The following is a 14584-nucleotide window of genomic DNA, read 5'->3' as shown; positions in this document are numbered from 1 at the left end:
TCTCCATTGAGGGTTCTTTTCAGATAACTTGACCTTGTGTCGAGCTGACAAAATACTAACCAGGACACCATTCCTTCTGGGAGATAAAATTATTTCATTCTTGAAAGACCTGATGGACTTCAGCAAAAAGCTTTCAATAGAGTAGCAGGAAACAAAGTAAAAATTTAGAAAATCCATCAGTAATTTTTAGTGTGGTGGTGCACACCTTTAATCCCAGCACTCAGGAGGCAGAGGCAGGCGGATCTCTAAGTCCAGGCCAGCCTGGTGTACAGAGTTTGAGTTCTGGTACAGCTAGCTACATATTGAGACCCTGCTCAAAAAACAAACAAAAACCATAAAACCAATCCCCCACCCAAATTAGTAGGTTTTATATACATAAAAACTGAACTTTCTGATAAAGATAGCAGGAAAAATATCCTATTTACAGTAACCGAAGACATAAAGAATCTAGGAATAAACATAACAATAGAGATAAAAAGACTTCTATTAGGAAAATTTTAAGATGTTGAAAAAAAATTGAAGACATCAGATGATGGGAAGACTATGCTCCTGTACTGACAGTATGCGAAATGGCTATATCACCAAAAGCAGTTGTATTCTGATTCAATACAATTTCTACCAAAATTCCAATGATAATCTTCACAGAACTAGAAAAAAAATTCTAAAATTTGTGGAAATACTAAAGATCACAGATAGCTAAAGCAGTTCTAAGCAGAAAGAACATAGCTTGATATATAACATTAACTCAAACTACTCTGCATAGCCGTGGTGAGAAAGACAGCATGGTGTTGGCACAAAAACCACATGTAGACATGAAGATTCAAAACCACAAAGAATCTACGGCACTGTGAACACTTAAATTTGATCTGAATGCCTAACCAAGCCATACCTTTAGTCATAAAATGGAGACTGGACCCTTTCCAGTCACCTCGGCACCCAGTACCTGGAAGGCTCTCCTGACTATGTTGAGCCTCTTCTGGAGAAGCTTAGAAAACTCATCCTCCTGTGTAGTGCTGGCTCTGTGAATCACTTTGTGAGAGAAAGTCAGCATGTCCATGGGGATTCCCTGGGCCCTTCCGTAGTCTTGAAGCACAGCAGTGAGGAAGGCTGTGAAGAAAAACAGTGCCAAAGTTTCTGGTAAGCCTCTGGTTTCCTGTGGGGTGGGCACCATGGCTGCCGCGTGGAGATGGAGGAGGAGCCAGGAAGGAGGGGTAATGGGAGGCTGTGTATTGGTTTATTCCTAGATAAAACATTCACTATTAGGGGGAAGCTTGGAAAGATGCAGAATGTTTTCAAGAAAGGTGAAACATTGCATCCCACGGGGAAGCTCCATAAAACTCAGCAAGTAAGCAATCCAAAAGCTTCAGGATGTTTCTGAAACTGACCAGTTTCACACCAGGTCCTTCCCTCCTCAAGTGTAAATACACAGTAAGAGCTGTTGAGAGATGCTCTGGGGCATGCTGGACTTCCTGGGAAAGACTGCAGCTTGCTGAGCTGTCTGCTGGTTTTCCAGTTAACTCCTGGGTTCCAGCTTTCATGAACTGGGGTGGCCTTGGTGATGCAGCGGTCTTTGAGTCCTTCTGGAAGTAATCCTACTTCACTGAGATGGACTTTGATGGCATCCTTATTTTGGTTGGTTCCCTAAGGAATAGTGTCACACACCATGGGGTGAGATGGAGGATAGGAGGGACCAGCCACCATACTTTCAGGCTTGGACACCTGGGCTGTTTCTGTAAGTCCAGCTCCCTGTTCCCTTTGTGTTTCTAGTGCTGGGACCTGAGCCTTTTCTGATTTCACTTGGATTGATGATTGTATCATACGTAATCTTGGTAGCAGAGATAGATAGGTCATAGATGGGTGAATATGCGACCCAGGGCGCCAGACTTCCTCCGACCATGTCATACTGACAAGCAGGGGAAGAGGAAGTTATTCTGGACTTGCTGATCTGCCTGTTGCAATTTTGTCCCATGAAGCATAGAGGGAGGGTATGGACAGAGGACGATTTCTCTCGTGGGGTCTGTGGGCCTCTCCTTGTGTCCCCATTTCAGTGACCTCGGCTTTCGTGGGGTCTGTGGGCCTCTCCTTGTGTCCCATTTCAGTGACCTCGGCCTTGAATCCTCCTGAGCTCTGCCTGCTCTGTGCCCCATCATCTCACATAGGGAGACTAGATGCTTCTGCCTCCTGATTTCCTTTTATCTGTCCCTTCTCTCCTGTTCCATGACCCCCTGCCACAGCGACTGTCAGCTTTTGACTGGAGGAAGGATTTCTCTGTGGTCGAGATCAAGCATGAACCTTTCTGACCTACCAGTCACCCCTTCCCTGTCACAATGGGTGTCTGTGAACCCACGGCCCCCCACTGCAACAATTCCCTGCTGCCTCCCCTGCAGTCATCTCTCTAGCTTCCCCCCATGTTTGCTGTCTGTGGGCCTGTGTCTGTCCTCGGTTGAACATTTGACTCTTAAGTCAGACTAAGTTCAAAATCTGGTCACCTGGATGGTTCCCTCAGAGTCCTCCACACTACTTTTAGTTGTATGACTTTGGGCAAATTTTTTTCCTTTATCCCCTTTTTAAAATCTTTTTTTCCTATTGGACTTTTCATTTTCTATGCGAATGTTTTGCTTTCATATATGTCTGTGTACCACGTGTGTGCTTGGTGCCTGTGGAGGTCAGATTAGGTACCCCGAAACTCGAGTTCCAGGAGGTTTTGAAACACCACATCAGCGCCAGGTCTGCAGACAAGTTGCTTAACTTCTCTGTGCCATGTTTTTCCTAGCTGGACAGATAATTACAGCAACAACTCTCAAGGACCACCGAGGAAACCCAGTATGAACAGAACAGGGCTGGCAGCCTGTAGCAGCGTGTGGATGTTGTTCTTTCTCTCCTGGCCCACTCCAGTGATACTTAGTCAGAAGCCCTATGCTTAGAGACCTCTGGCCATCAGTAATAGTCTCCCTGTTCTGTGTACTAAGTGTTGGTTAGCTCAGGCTCATGTGGAAAGTCATTCATTCTTCAAGTATTGACTGACAGCTAGCTTTGCTGGTGTTGGACAAATTAGGTACTAGGGATGCAACAGGAAACAACAAAAACCCAACCTCCCTGTTCCTGCTCTGGCAGAGCTCATCTGCAGTGGCTTCTTCTCAGGCCCCCATGGGTCTTAGCTCCCTACTGCTGTGACATAGCCCACTTGGTGCCTACCTTTCCCACTATTAGTGCTGAACAGGTAGGGTATAGCAGACATCTTGCCATCAATTCTTTTTAATAAATGAGTGTCCGAGGTGTAATATTTCCTCTTGTGTAGGCCTTAGGGAGGAGCCTTAGTTCTACATCTTTGATATCATAGAACCCGTGACTTAGGGATGAGAAAGGCTCAGTGGGGCCTTGGGTGTGCGGAAGATGGATAAGGAGAAGAGGTGGGGGCAGAATAGGCTCAGGTCCCACAGGGGCGGGCACTGGTGCTGTCTTCAGGCCCAGTGGTGGAGCCAGATGCCAGTGTGTCCTGGGTACTAGCACTCACCATGTGGAGAGAAGAAAGCAGGGAACCAGTATCTTGCAGGGAAGCCTTCGACGAAATGGCTAGCAGAGTCAGTGGGATGTCTGAATTTCTGGTTGGCTGGTGTAGAAGACTGTTTCCAGGTCGTGACAAATGTCATATACCTGGTGAGACACCAGAGGCAGGGCAGCCGAGGGCATAGTCAGTAGCTGCCCCCCCAAAGTGGCCTGGCATCTGCCTCCAGCCCTCTAGGATGCGGCTCTCACTACTCACCCCAGCCTACATCAACCTCTGTTTGATACTTTGATGGACACTGGGCACAGTTTGAGGCCTCTTAGGGAAAGGAAGGGTAGATTGTGGAAATGCCTCGCTGGGCCTTGAGGGATCTTAGCACTTGTTGCTGAGTTGCAGACTTTGCCCATGGCTGACACTCATGTGCCATGGGACACAGGAGACAGCTGGCACAGGCTAGACAGAGAACTGAGTTTGCATGGCGATGCCTCTGTGTTCTAGCCGGGACACTTTGGTAAATCATTGCCTTGCTGTCGTTTACTCCTTTCTGAACCAGCATGGGGACAAGGTCAGCACCACCTTCCATCACAGGGCCACCATGAGAACGGGGTCAGGGAGACAACTATGTTTTTACACAGTATTCCGCAGTCTCCCTGATCAGTTTTCTAGAAATGGTATGGTATAGCAGGAAGACAAAATATTGGGTATTTCTAGCTCTCAGCATGAGAAGACCTTGCATGGGACCCCAACTTTGAGGTCTCTGTTTTATCATCCCAAAAAGAAATGGTGAGAAAAAAGAACCCCAAGAGCCTGAAGTGGTATGGTAAGGGGAACTGCTGAGCTCCACCCAGGCAGGGAAGGGATGGGAAGCAGCTTTGGCTCTTGCACTTACCGATGGTGGATGGCAGTGTGGGCCACTTTGGCCCAGGTGTTGAAGAAGTTCACCCGCTGGATGAGGTCGCTCACCCAGAAGCTGAGGGGCTTGCAGGACCTGTAGGCGTTCTTCTGCAGATTGAGGGAGAGGCGCGTCATTTCTGTAAATCTTGTCTAGAGGTCACTAGGCACATTTCTGTCAGGGAGAAACACCTTGGCAGGAGATGCCATTTTCTAGCAGAAAACCCAGCAATGTCTGAAAATGAGTATCAAGGAAATCATATGACCTTAACTAGAAGGGCCTGTTGTGGTCATGGGAGTTTAGTACCCTTCAACCTTTACCGCTCCCCTCTTCTCCCTTCTCTGGACATTGTCTTCATGGGGTTTTAGCCACTTGGACTTCCCAGGCTGCCTGGCTACAAGTGTCACCTACTGGGCGGTCCTTTCCTTCAGCCCAGCAGGGCTGTCCCAGCCTCCTGACTACAGTGTTCCCTTCTGCTTGCGGCCTCCACTGCCAGTCTCTGATTCCGTTCACAACAAGGCCTCGAACGTCAAGGGTGAAGGGAGTGGGGTTGTAGTTCTCTTGACAGTCGGTGTCTGGCTAGAGGCCACGGTCTTCTGTCCCCTTTTCTGTCCTCATTAGAATCAGTGGTCCCTGCCTCCTGTGCTACTGATCCCAGCCCAGCCCAGGGCACCCAGCTCCCTGCCGACTTCCTCTCAGATCCCACCCACTGGCTCTGCTCTCTGAGGTGACAGCTGTTGCCTGGGCCCTTCCAGCCCTTTCTTCTCTCCGCCCTCACTCCTGGTGGCCCCACTGTTTCTTCCAGGCTGACTACATGAAGCCTCTCTGAAGAGCTCCCCTGGCTCCACGCACCTCCCATTTCCCCCTTCTCGCTTGTCCGAGCTGACATCCCCAGGTAGCTGAGTCAGTCAGCATGCAGCCAGGCAGCCTTCTGCAGCTGTGTCCCAGTTCTCAAGGCACTGGCACCAATGAGCCCAGCTTTCTCCTAGCTGGCTTTCTCGGTCAGTCATGAAGCCCCTGGGCCCTTCCAATCCATAGCTGTCAAGGCCACTGAGCCCAGGAGCCCAGAAATCCTATCAGCTCCGAAGTTCTGCCAGGCTACCTGTGTGAAATCTACAGATGTCACATTTCAACGTTCCACTATTCAATTTTTAAAGTATTTGTTGTTGCTGATGCCTTTAACCTCTGTTTTTTCTGCATACTTTTTTTGGAAGTACTGTATCGCTCTGCAATTCACATAACCATATGTCCATATGTTCCTATCTGAGGCTTACATTCAATAATACGGTAGTCACCTCAGCACCCGTTTCATCTCTAAAGTAAAAACCAACCAAACAAACCCTGTTTTTTTTGCCTGTGCCGCTTAGTTCTCTGTTCCCTGCAGCTGGAGGCAGCCACTCTGTGGGGTTTGTCTGTTATGGACGTCTCGTTTCTATGAGTTACACACTGTGGGGCCTTTTGAGACTACCTCCTTACAGAGTATAGGAGAGCCTCAATTTTCAGGGTTCACTCATGTAGCATCTGTCAGCACTTTTGTGTTGGTGGCAGCCATTTGTAATACTTTCTTGTTCCCTAAGGATATGAAGCTTACAGCCTTTGCAGACATTTGAAGTTTTATACTGACTGAAAATATGAGTAAGACAAGACAGAAGAGCAGACCGATTGCTACAAAACAGAAGGTTAAAACCAATGCCTTCCTCCACACACGGCCCGTTAAGACACCGCTCGAGGTAACTGAGATCTGCTTTTCCTTCTACAAATTCTGTGATTCTTGAAACTAAGACACATGCACGTTTCCCAAGCAAACATATGCCTCCATATTCTGACACTTTCAACACTTTACCAAGACCTTGTGGAGGTCTGTGTGACCTGTGCACACGTCTCATCTTGTGCTCAGACCTTCATTCATGTAACCAGGTTCCCATTCATGGATAGCCAGGCTGTTTTCAGATTTATGCTGTTACAGCTTTGTGGCAAATACCTTGAAGATAAATTTGGGCAGAACTGCCACACTGCCTTCGAGCTGGCTGTATTCACTCACATCTGACCTGAAGCGCATCAGCACAATGGTCACACACCATTTCTTCATGTCAGTTAACTTGGTCATTGTGGAGTACTGACATTTCTCTCAGGCTAGAGGCAAAAAGCATGGCCGTTTACCTGCCACAGCCTGGACACCCTGGCTGGCTACCTGCCACAGCCTGGGCACCCTGGCCACCTACTTCCCACAGCCTGGGCACCCTGGCCGCTTACCTGCCACAGCCTGGGCACCCTGGCCGCCTACTTCCCACAGCCTGGGCACCCTGGCCACCTACTTCCCACAGCCTGGGCACCCTGGCCGCTTACCTGCCACAGCCTGGGCACCCTGGCCACTTACCTGCCACAGCCTGGGCACCCTGGCCGCTTACCTGCCACAGCCTGGGCACCCTAGCCGCCTACTTCCCACAGCCTGGGCACCCTGGCTGCCTACTTCCCACAATCTGGGCACCCTGGCCGCCTACTTCCCACAGCCTGGGCACCCTGGCCACTCACCTGCCACAGGCTGGGCACCCTGGCCGCTCACCTGCCACAGCTTGGGCACCTTGACTCTAAGGAAAGAGTCGTAGATCTCCTCCAGATCCTGAGTGAGGATACTCTCTCCTTTTATGGCAAGTTGAAGATCCTTTAAGGATTTATGTATGACAGATAATAACTTATTGAAACGCTCTATTTCTTGGCTCAGAAAGGTTATCAGGACACAGTGGATGAGGGGATCATGGCCTGAATTTAAAAAAAAAAAAGGGAAAATGTGTTGTTTATAGGGAAAGAAGGACACAGGTATTGGAGGAAGCCCATGTATTTTGACCATGGTTGGTAGACATTTTCTAGAGGCATGTAGATAGCAAATATTTTAGTGTTTTTAATCAACCTTCCTGCCTGTTGTTATGACTCATACCAAGTGTCACACCTAACATGCAAATCAGGAAGCACCAGCTGTGTCAGGAGACCAGATTTATGCGAGTTCAAGGCCAGCCTGGTGTACAGAGTGGGTTCCAGGATAGCTAGAGCTACATATGCTCTCCCTTGGACGCGTTAAACCACTAGAATCCTGTAAAAACAGCTGGATGTGGTGGCGCACATCTGTAGTTCCGGCTCTCATGAAGCAGAGTCAGGCAGATCTCTGAGTTCCAGACCAGCCAGGGCTCCTTAGTGAGACCCTCTTTTTAATATCTATCTATCTATCTATCTATCTATCTATCTATCTATCTATCTATCTATCTATCTATCTATCTATCTATGTGTACACACACATACAGATTTTAAACCTGCAGGCAGAAGAGAAGACTAGATTTAGCTTTCTGAGAGATGCACCCTAGGGTTTCCTCGCTGTGCCAGGGTCAGTGTACTTGCCCAAACGGAGACACATGGTCAGTAAGGGATCAACATCCCTTACTAGGACCACGGTTGCCTGTGCTGTCACTGACTGTGCCATCACTGTGCATTTTGGGAAGCTGTTGTTCAGTGTTTGACTCCAAAATGAGTTTTGGAAAGAGACTATAGGACTGGAGAGATGGCTTAGTGGTTAAGAGCATGTAAATGCTCTTTGCTCTTGCAGAGGACCTGAATTTGATTTCTAGCACCCATGTCATGGCTAACAACTGGGCACAACTCCAGCTCCAAAGAATCTGAAACTTTTGTCCTCTTGGGCTCCTGTACTCAAGTGCACACCCCACCAACATACAAACAAAAATTAAAATAAAAGAAAGGAAATATGGATGTTAAAATTTAACTTGGAAAATTCTCCCAATCCAGGTATTTAACATCTCCTCAGAGCTAGCCTGACTGCACCTTTCTAAATCTCACTGTTGTGGCCGCCTCGACGGGTTACTCTGTCTAGGGTTTGTAACCCGCCTGGCTGGCCAGTTATTCCAGGGTCACGGAGAGGCACCACCTGAAAGGCATAGGCTGATGAGAAGGAAGGAGGCTAAGCGTATTTGTCAAAGCCTCCCTCTATTAGGGTCATGGTTACAGCTTATATAGCCCCTGAATGGGGAGCTTGGGGGCTGGGGCACGGGGTCTTGTCACGTGGTCCACGCCCGTTACGTAAACCAAGAGGTTACGATGGGTCAGGTCATGATTCCTTGGTCGGGAAGTCACAAGGTGACACACCTAGTTGTCTAGATAGTTTGGAATGTGAGGCAGGTTCCGCTAACAGATAACTCTCTATTAACAGTTAATTTGGGTGTGGGATAGGCTTGGTCAATAAGACTATTCTCAGTACAATTGGAAAGTGAAGCCCTCTGCAAAAACTCCTCACGGCGGTGCCTCCTGTAAATTTTGGGGGGACACGGCTCCTGACACACTGTCCTAAGTACTGATGGAGGTGGGTCTTGTATTAATCTGTTGCTTTCATTGGTTAATTAATAAAGAAACTGCCTAGGCCCATTTGATAGGCCAACCCTTAGGTGGGTGGAGTAAACAGAACAGAAGGCTGGGAGAAAGAAGCCGAGTCAGGGAGTTGCCATGATTCTCCCACTCCAGATAGACGCAGGTTAAGATCTTTCCTGGTAAGCCAGCTCGTGGTGCTACACAGAATATTAGAAATGGGTTAGATCAATATGTAAGAGCTAGCCAATAAGAGGCTGGAACTAATGGGCCAGGCAGTGATTAAAAGAATACAGTTTCCGTGTAATTATTTCGGGGCATAAGCTAGCCATGCGGGCGGTTGGGTGCCGGGGACGCAGCCCTGCCGCTCATAACACAACAAAGTACCACCTGGAGGCCGGAGGGTAGGGAGAGCAGCAGTGGAGAGTGGCAGTGGGCAGCGGCCCCAGCAGAGCTCTATGCTATGTCTGCTGTGATGGCTGCTCCTTCACTTTTGGTCTTGGTACCTTCGCATTTCCTCTTCCCTCACTCTGCAGCCCTGTTTTCCTCTCTGTGCCACCTCCCATCTGGGGAGACCCTTCACCTTCCTCCAGGGTCAGAGTCTTTGCTGATGAGGCTGCAGCAGGAGAAGCCCAGGGCCGCCACTCACCTTCAACATTGCTCTGAAGTTTCTCCCACATTGAACTTGACAAGATGAACTTCAATGTGCTCTGACTCTCAGGCCCTTCCTCGTTCTCCACTGTCAGGGGCAGCTGAACCATGATGTCAGATAGGATCTCCATCACCAGGTCATCATTGCTCTGCTCGGGACTGCACAGGGGTCAGGTGAAGAATGAGGCACAGACCCATTGCCTGGGAGGACCTATAGCTGTGAACCTGAACCCCAGAGACTGGAATTCACCCCAATTTGCAGAGGGGAGAACTGTCCTGTAACTTACATGTTCATGAGGAAATGTGGATTTGTTTCTAAAACTCTTTATTTTAACCAGACTCCATCTCCAGACAGGCATATGCCCAGACTCAATGAGGAGGAGGACATGGCAGCCCCAGAAGCTCATGGGTTGTCATGGGTCAGTTGGCCACGTTCCTCTGTGCTTACCGCCCATGACCCATGAGCTCTGGGTGTGACAGGAGCAGTGATGGATGTGGCATGGGGGTGGGGAGACTGTGGGAGCCACCTGGCTGGAGGGATGGTGTAGGAGGTCCTTCTGTTTGTGTGTTGCTTTCATTGGTTAATGAATAAAGAAACTGCCTTGGCCTAGTTGATAGGGCGGAACTTAGGTAGGCAGAAAAAACAAAACTAAATGCTGGGAGGAAGAAGAGCAGAGTCAGAAAAGCCATAGATCCTCCGCCGGATATGGTTGCTGGTTAAAATCTCCGGTAAGCCACAGCCATGTGGCAATACATAGATTAATAAAAATGGGCTAAATTAAGATGTAAGAGCTAGCCTATAAAAAGTTAGAGCTAATGACCAAGCAGTATTTTAACTAATAGTTTCTTTTATTTCAGGTGTAAGTTAGCCAGGCGGCCGGGACAAACAGTGGGCCCTCCCCTGCAACAGAGGGATGCTTTGAAATCCTTCAGAAGATGAGAAGGCAGGGTCAGAAATGAATGAGCACAGGACAGATGGCAGAAAGCGGGTGAGCAAGGGACAGCTACACTCCTTCGGGCTCCCTTTGCTCACCAGGATGGGCCAGGTTTTCACCTAACACCAAAGTTTCTTTCCATTTAACCAAATGAATGCCATCTTTGAAAGCAGCTGATAACCTGACACCACGTGGCCTACTAGCTCAGTAGCACTGCTTCTGGGCTAACTTGCAAGTCACAGAGGACATGGATTTTCTATGCCATTCTTTTGACTTTTGCTTTGATTTCTCACCAGCCATCCCAGGTAGCTTCAAGTAATTTCAAAAGTCAACAAGTCTCGATTATATTGAATGTGACAGGTCCCCCAGTGTCGTCTCACAGACAAAGGAGTTTCCATATTTGAACAACATGATTGGAGGACTTATGGCTTCTTTATCTACATGAGGAGACACTATGAAGCATGTTTAATATGCTCATTAGATGTATTCCTATTGTATAACTATTTCTTTCAAATTGAACACTCGTTTCTAGAGAAAGATTCCTTCATACTGAGGAAATGAACTAAACTTTAGAAGGCCCAGGGAGTAAAGTAAGTCACAAGTCACAGGAGCTTCCTGAAACTTAGAAGATTCACAAGGCTCCCTACAAGGTTATATCAGAATAAGCTCTTGCTGGGTAGGAGAGACTGAAGAGACAAGCTGCCTGCAAGTTTTTAGGAGTTGCCACCTATGCTAGGGTGGACTTTTTGGTGACAGAGGTGTTTTTGATCCAGACATTTGTTTACACCTCCCCAAGAAAAGGTGCACAATGCCATTACAGTCATGCTATCTTCTGTTGGTGCATTGGGCATTGCTACTAGCATGACGGGTGTCATCAGAAGTGTGGCGTCTACATGACATTCCACCTGCTGCTCTGGGAACATCTGGATAGTGAGCAGACGGTATACACTCACTTCTAGTGAAGTGGCACTTGGAACTATGTCTATGTTGTTAGTAAACAAGATTGGATGATGGATCAAATAGCAAACTCCACGTGCCAAAGCCAGGAAACATTCTGATGTCATCTGAATAAGTCTTGATCCAAAGAGATAAGACTATAATGGAATATAGAATTCCAACTGGTTTGGAGGCACATGGAAAAATATGTATTTTAACAGCCAAAGAAATGTAAACTCAGTCTCTTGGCATTAGAGAATATATAGTTGGCATCCAGGGATGTGGGTAATGGGGCCACCTTGCATGGACTTGTGGAACGATTGTCCCGACAGTTACAGAGTTTTGAGTGTCCTACTCATGTTTCCAGCAAGAAGTAATTCCATGGGAAAAATTATAGAAAAGATATTTTTTGTGCTAAGGAAATGTTATTATCTAGAATATGGTGTGTGTGTGTGTGTGTGTAGGCAGATTTTTCTGTTCTGTCTGCCAGCTCCCAAATAACCACATGGAGACCATTAATTATGAAAATTTGGCCAATAGTTTAGGCTTGTTTCTAACTAGCTCCTACAACTTAAAATAACCCATTTCTATTAATTGACTTTCTGCCTCATGGCTTGATGACCTTTACTCTGTACTGCCCATGCTGCTTCCCTGCTTCCTCTGTTTCTGACTGGCGACTCTCTGTATCTCTGCCCTTCTGCTCCCCAGCATCCTTTCTACCCTCTCTATTCTGCCTAGCTATTTGCTGTTCAGCTTTTTATGAAACTAGTCCCAGTGTCAGATGTTCACAGTGTACAAAACGGTTATTGCTGTGGGACTTGTACTATGGTCTTATACTATGTAAAGACTTGTCACTTGTATTAATTTAATAAAATGCTGATTGGCCAGTAGCCAGGCAGGAAGTATAGGTGGGGAGACCAGAACAGGAGAATTCTGGGAAGAGGAAAGGCTCAGTCTGCAGTTGTCACCCAGATGCAGAGGAAGCAAGATGAGAAAAAGGCCTCGCTGATAAAAGGTACCAAGCCATGTGGCTAACACAGACAAGAATTATGGGCTAATGTAAGATGTAAGAGTTAATAAGAAGTCTCAGCTAATAGGCCAAACAGTTTATAATTAATGTAGACCTCTGTGTGTTTCTTTGGGAGTGAATGGCTGCAGAACTGGGTGGGACAGAAACCTCTGTCAACAGGTTATTCTACAACATATGTGAGTGTGTGTGTACGTGTGTGTGTACATATGTGTATGTGCAGGTGAACCTGCTTGTATAGACATATGTGGAGGTGAAAGGCTGATGTTGAGATGGCTTTTATCTCAGTAATCTCTCCGCCTTATTTATCTGTTGAAACAAGATCTCTCAGTGAACCAGGATCTCAGCATCTCGGCAAGGCTATCTAGCCAGCAAGCTCCAGGACCCACTGTCTTCATCCCCTAGCACTTGGGTGGTGGATATGTGCCTGGCTTTTCTGTGGGGCCTGGGGATCTGAACGCAGGCCCTTGTGCTTGCACAGCAACCCTTGGTAAACTGAGCCAACTTCCCAGCTCATGAACTTCTGTGATAGTCACGAGAACTGGAGAGGTGGGAAGCTTATGTCTCCATTTAAAAAGAGAGACCAGAGAAACAATTTAAACTGAAATCCTGCTAAATTTATATAAATAAGAGAACAAATGAATTTAAGACTATATATATATCATGTATATATGATATACATATATAATATATATATATTATATACATATATATGATTATTAGACTTATGAAAATGACCGGCGGCCTTGAGAAGGCCTGGCAACAGATAACAGAAGGGCTCCAGCCTTATAACAAATATCTATTTGAAACGTTTGATCAAGTCTCCAAATGGGGCGCAACACTATTGAAAGGCCTTGAATGCTGGTTAAGATATGCCAAACCTAGAAATTGAAAAACTAAAACCAAGGAGGGAAATCTGTGGACTCCCAGGGAGACCCCATGAAGTAGCCAACATCACTGTCTTGATTCAGAGATGAGGGGCCTTGGGCAGAGCAATGATTGGCTTCCCCATATTCACAAAGTAACATGACAGAGCAAGGATTTGAGCACAGGTCTGGTGAGGAAGTTGGAGGAAAAAGTGAGCACACCATGGTCTAGTCCTTAAGCTCCCTGGGAGACAGCGCCTGGCGATGTCTAACAGTGGAGAGTGGACCTCCCCTTTGAGGGCTCCAGACGCAGCTCTAGCATGGACACACTTGATTTTATAGTTTCGAGGGGAGGGGGCTTGAATTTGGGGTACATATATGACACCTTTTAGACCTTACAGCAGCCTCAAAGGGCAGGCGGGTATTTTTACCCGCTTTACAGGTAAGGACACCGGAGTGGCGTGACACCAAACATAGCAAGTAAAGCTGTTATTCACATGGGCCTCCAAGTATAGGGAGTTTCTCTTGAGCTCACAGCCCCATCTGTCACTGTGGGAGCTGTCTATTCCTCCTGAGAAGCAAATGTGCACGCTTCACATTTAAACAAATTCATTTAAAGCTGGGCGTTGTGGCACACACCTTTAATCTCAACAGTCAGGATGCAGAGACAGGCTGATCTGATTTTGAGGCTGGTCTGGTCTCCAAAGTGAGTTCCAGTCAGGGCTACACAGGGAAACTTGTCTTAAAAAACCAAACCAAACCCAAACCAGAACAAACAAACAAACAAAAACCCCAAACCAAATTCACTTAGAAGACCACTCACCAGGTCCATTTCAGTCACCCATCCAATGAATATTTATTAACTACTGTATGCTTGGTGTGTATGTGCGTGTACGCACGTGTGTGTGCATGCACATGAGTGCAGGTGAGTGGGTGTGCAGAGGAAAGAACATGGAGTTTTCTATATCATGCAAGTCATACTTGTTTATCAAGACTTCATCTGGCATTTCCCAACTAATAACAACAGCTCCCCGTGTCCTCTTACTTGATCATGAGGTTGACAGGAGCAGCTTTTGGCTGCATGGTGATGAGATTTTCAATGAACTTCTGACACTTGATCTCACTGCAGGTGTGTGTGGCTTCGGGGTGTATCCCCAAGATTTCAGGAGAGTCATCATCAGGCAAGGACTGGATAATGTGTATGCAGTCCTGTAAGCTTGCAGAGCTGGGCACTGGCTGGTACCCCTGAAAGGTGAGGGGCTTTGTTAGTGTTACATGAGTAAGAATCTCCTCCAGCCAATGCATGGAGGCAGTAACTCCCCACGACCTTCTGTGCCAAAGGCTCCTATTTCTATATGGTACAGACAGTCTATTAAAAGCAATACCTGGGGCCACTCCATTGCAAAC

The 14584-nt window shown here is 47.1% G+C and overlaps 1 protein-coding gene across 1 annotated transcript in view; it reads right to left on the bottom strand.

Annotated features, from left to right (window-relative positions):
* Nucleotides 1-14584, bottom strand: part of Dnah14 (dynein axonemal heavy chain 14) — a 277305-nt gene that overhangs the window by 5531 nt on the left and 257190 nt on the right. The window contains exons 81-86 of the mRNA XM_057769862.1: nt 14223-14422; nt 9412-9572; nt 6961-7157; nt 4395-4507; nt 3515-3654; nt 944-1107 (exon numbers count right to left, since the gene is read on the bottom strand). Coding sequence (XP_057625845.1) covers nt 944-1107; nt 3515-3654; nt 4395-4507; nt 6961-7157; nt 9412-9572; nt 14223-14422 — 975 coding nt within the window. The remainder of the gene's footprint in view (nt 1-943; nt 1108-3514; nt 3655-4394; nt 4508-6960; nt 7158-9411; nt 9573-14222; nt 14423-14584) is intronic.

This window comes from Chionomys nivalis, chromosome 5, assembly GCF_950005125.1.
Source record: "Chionomys nivalis chromosome 5, mChiNiv1.1, whole genome shotgun sequence".
Classification (NCBI taxonomy): domain Eukaryota; kingdom Metazoa; phylum Chordata; class Mammalia; order Rodentia; family Cricetidae; genus Chionomys; species Chionomys nivalis.
The sequence above is the reverse complement of the archived record's forward strand: the minus strand, read 5'-3'. Positions and strand labels throughout refer to the sequence as shown.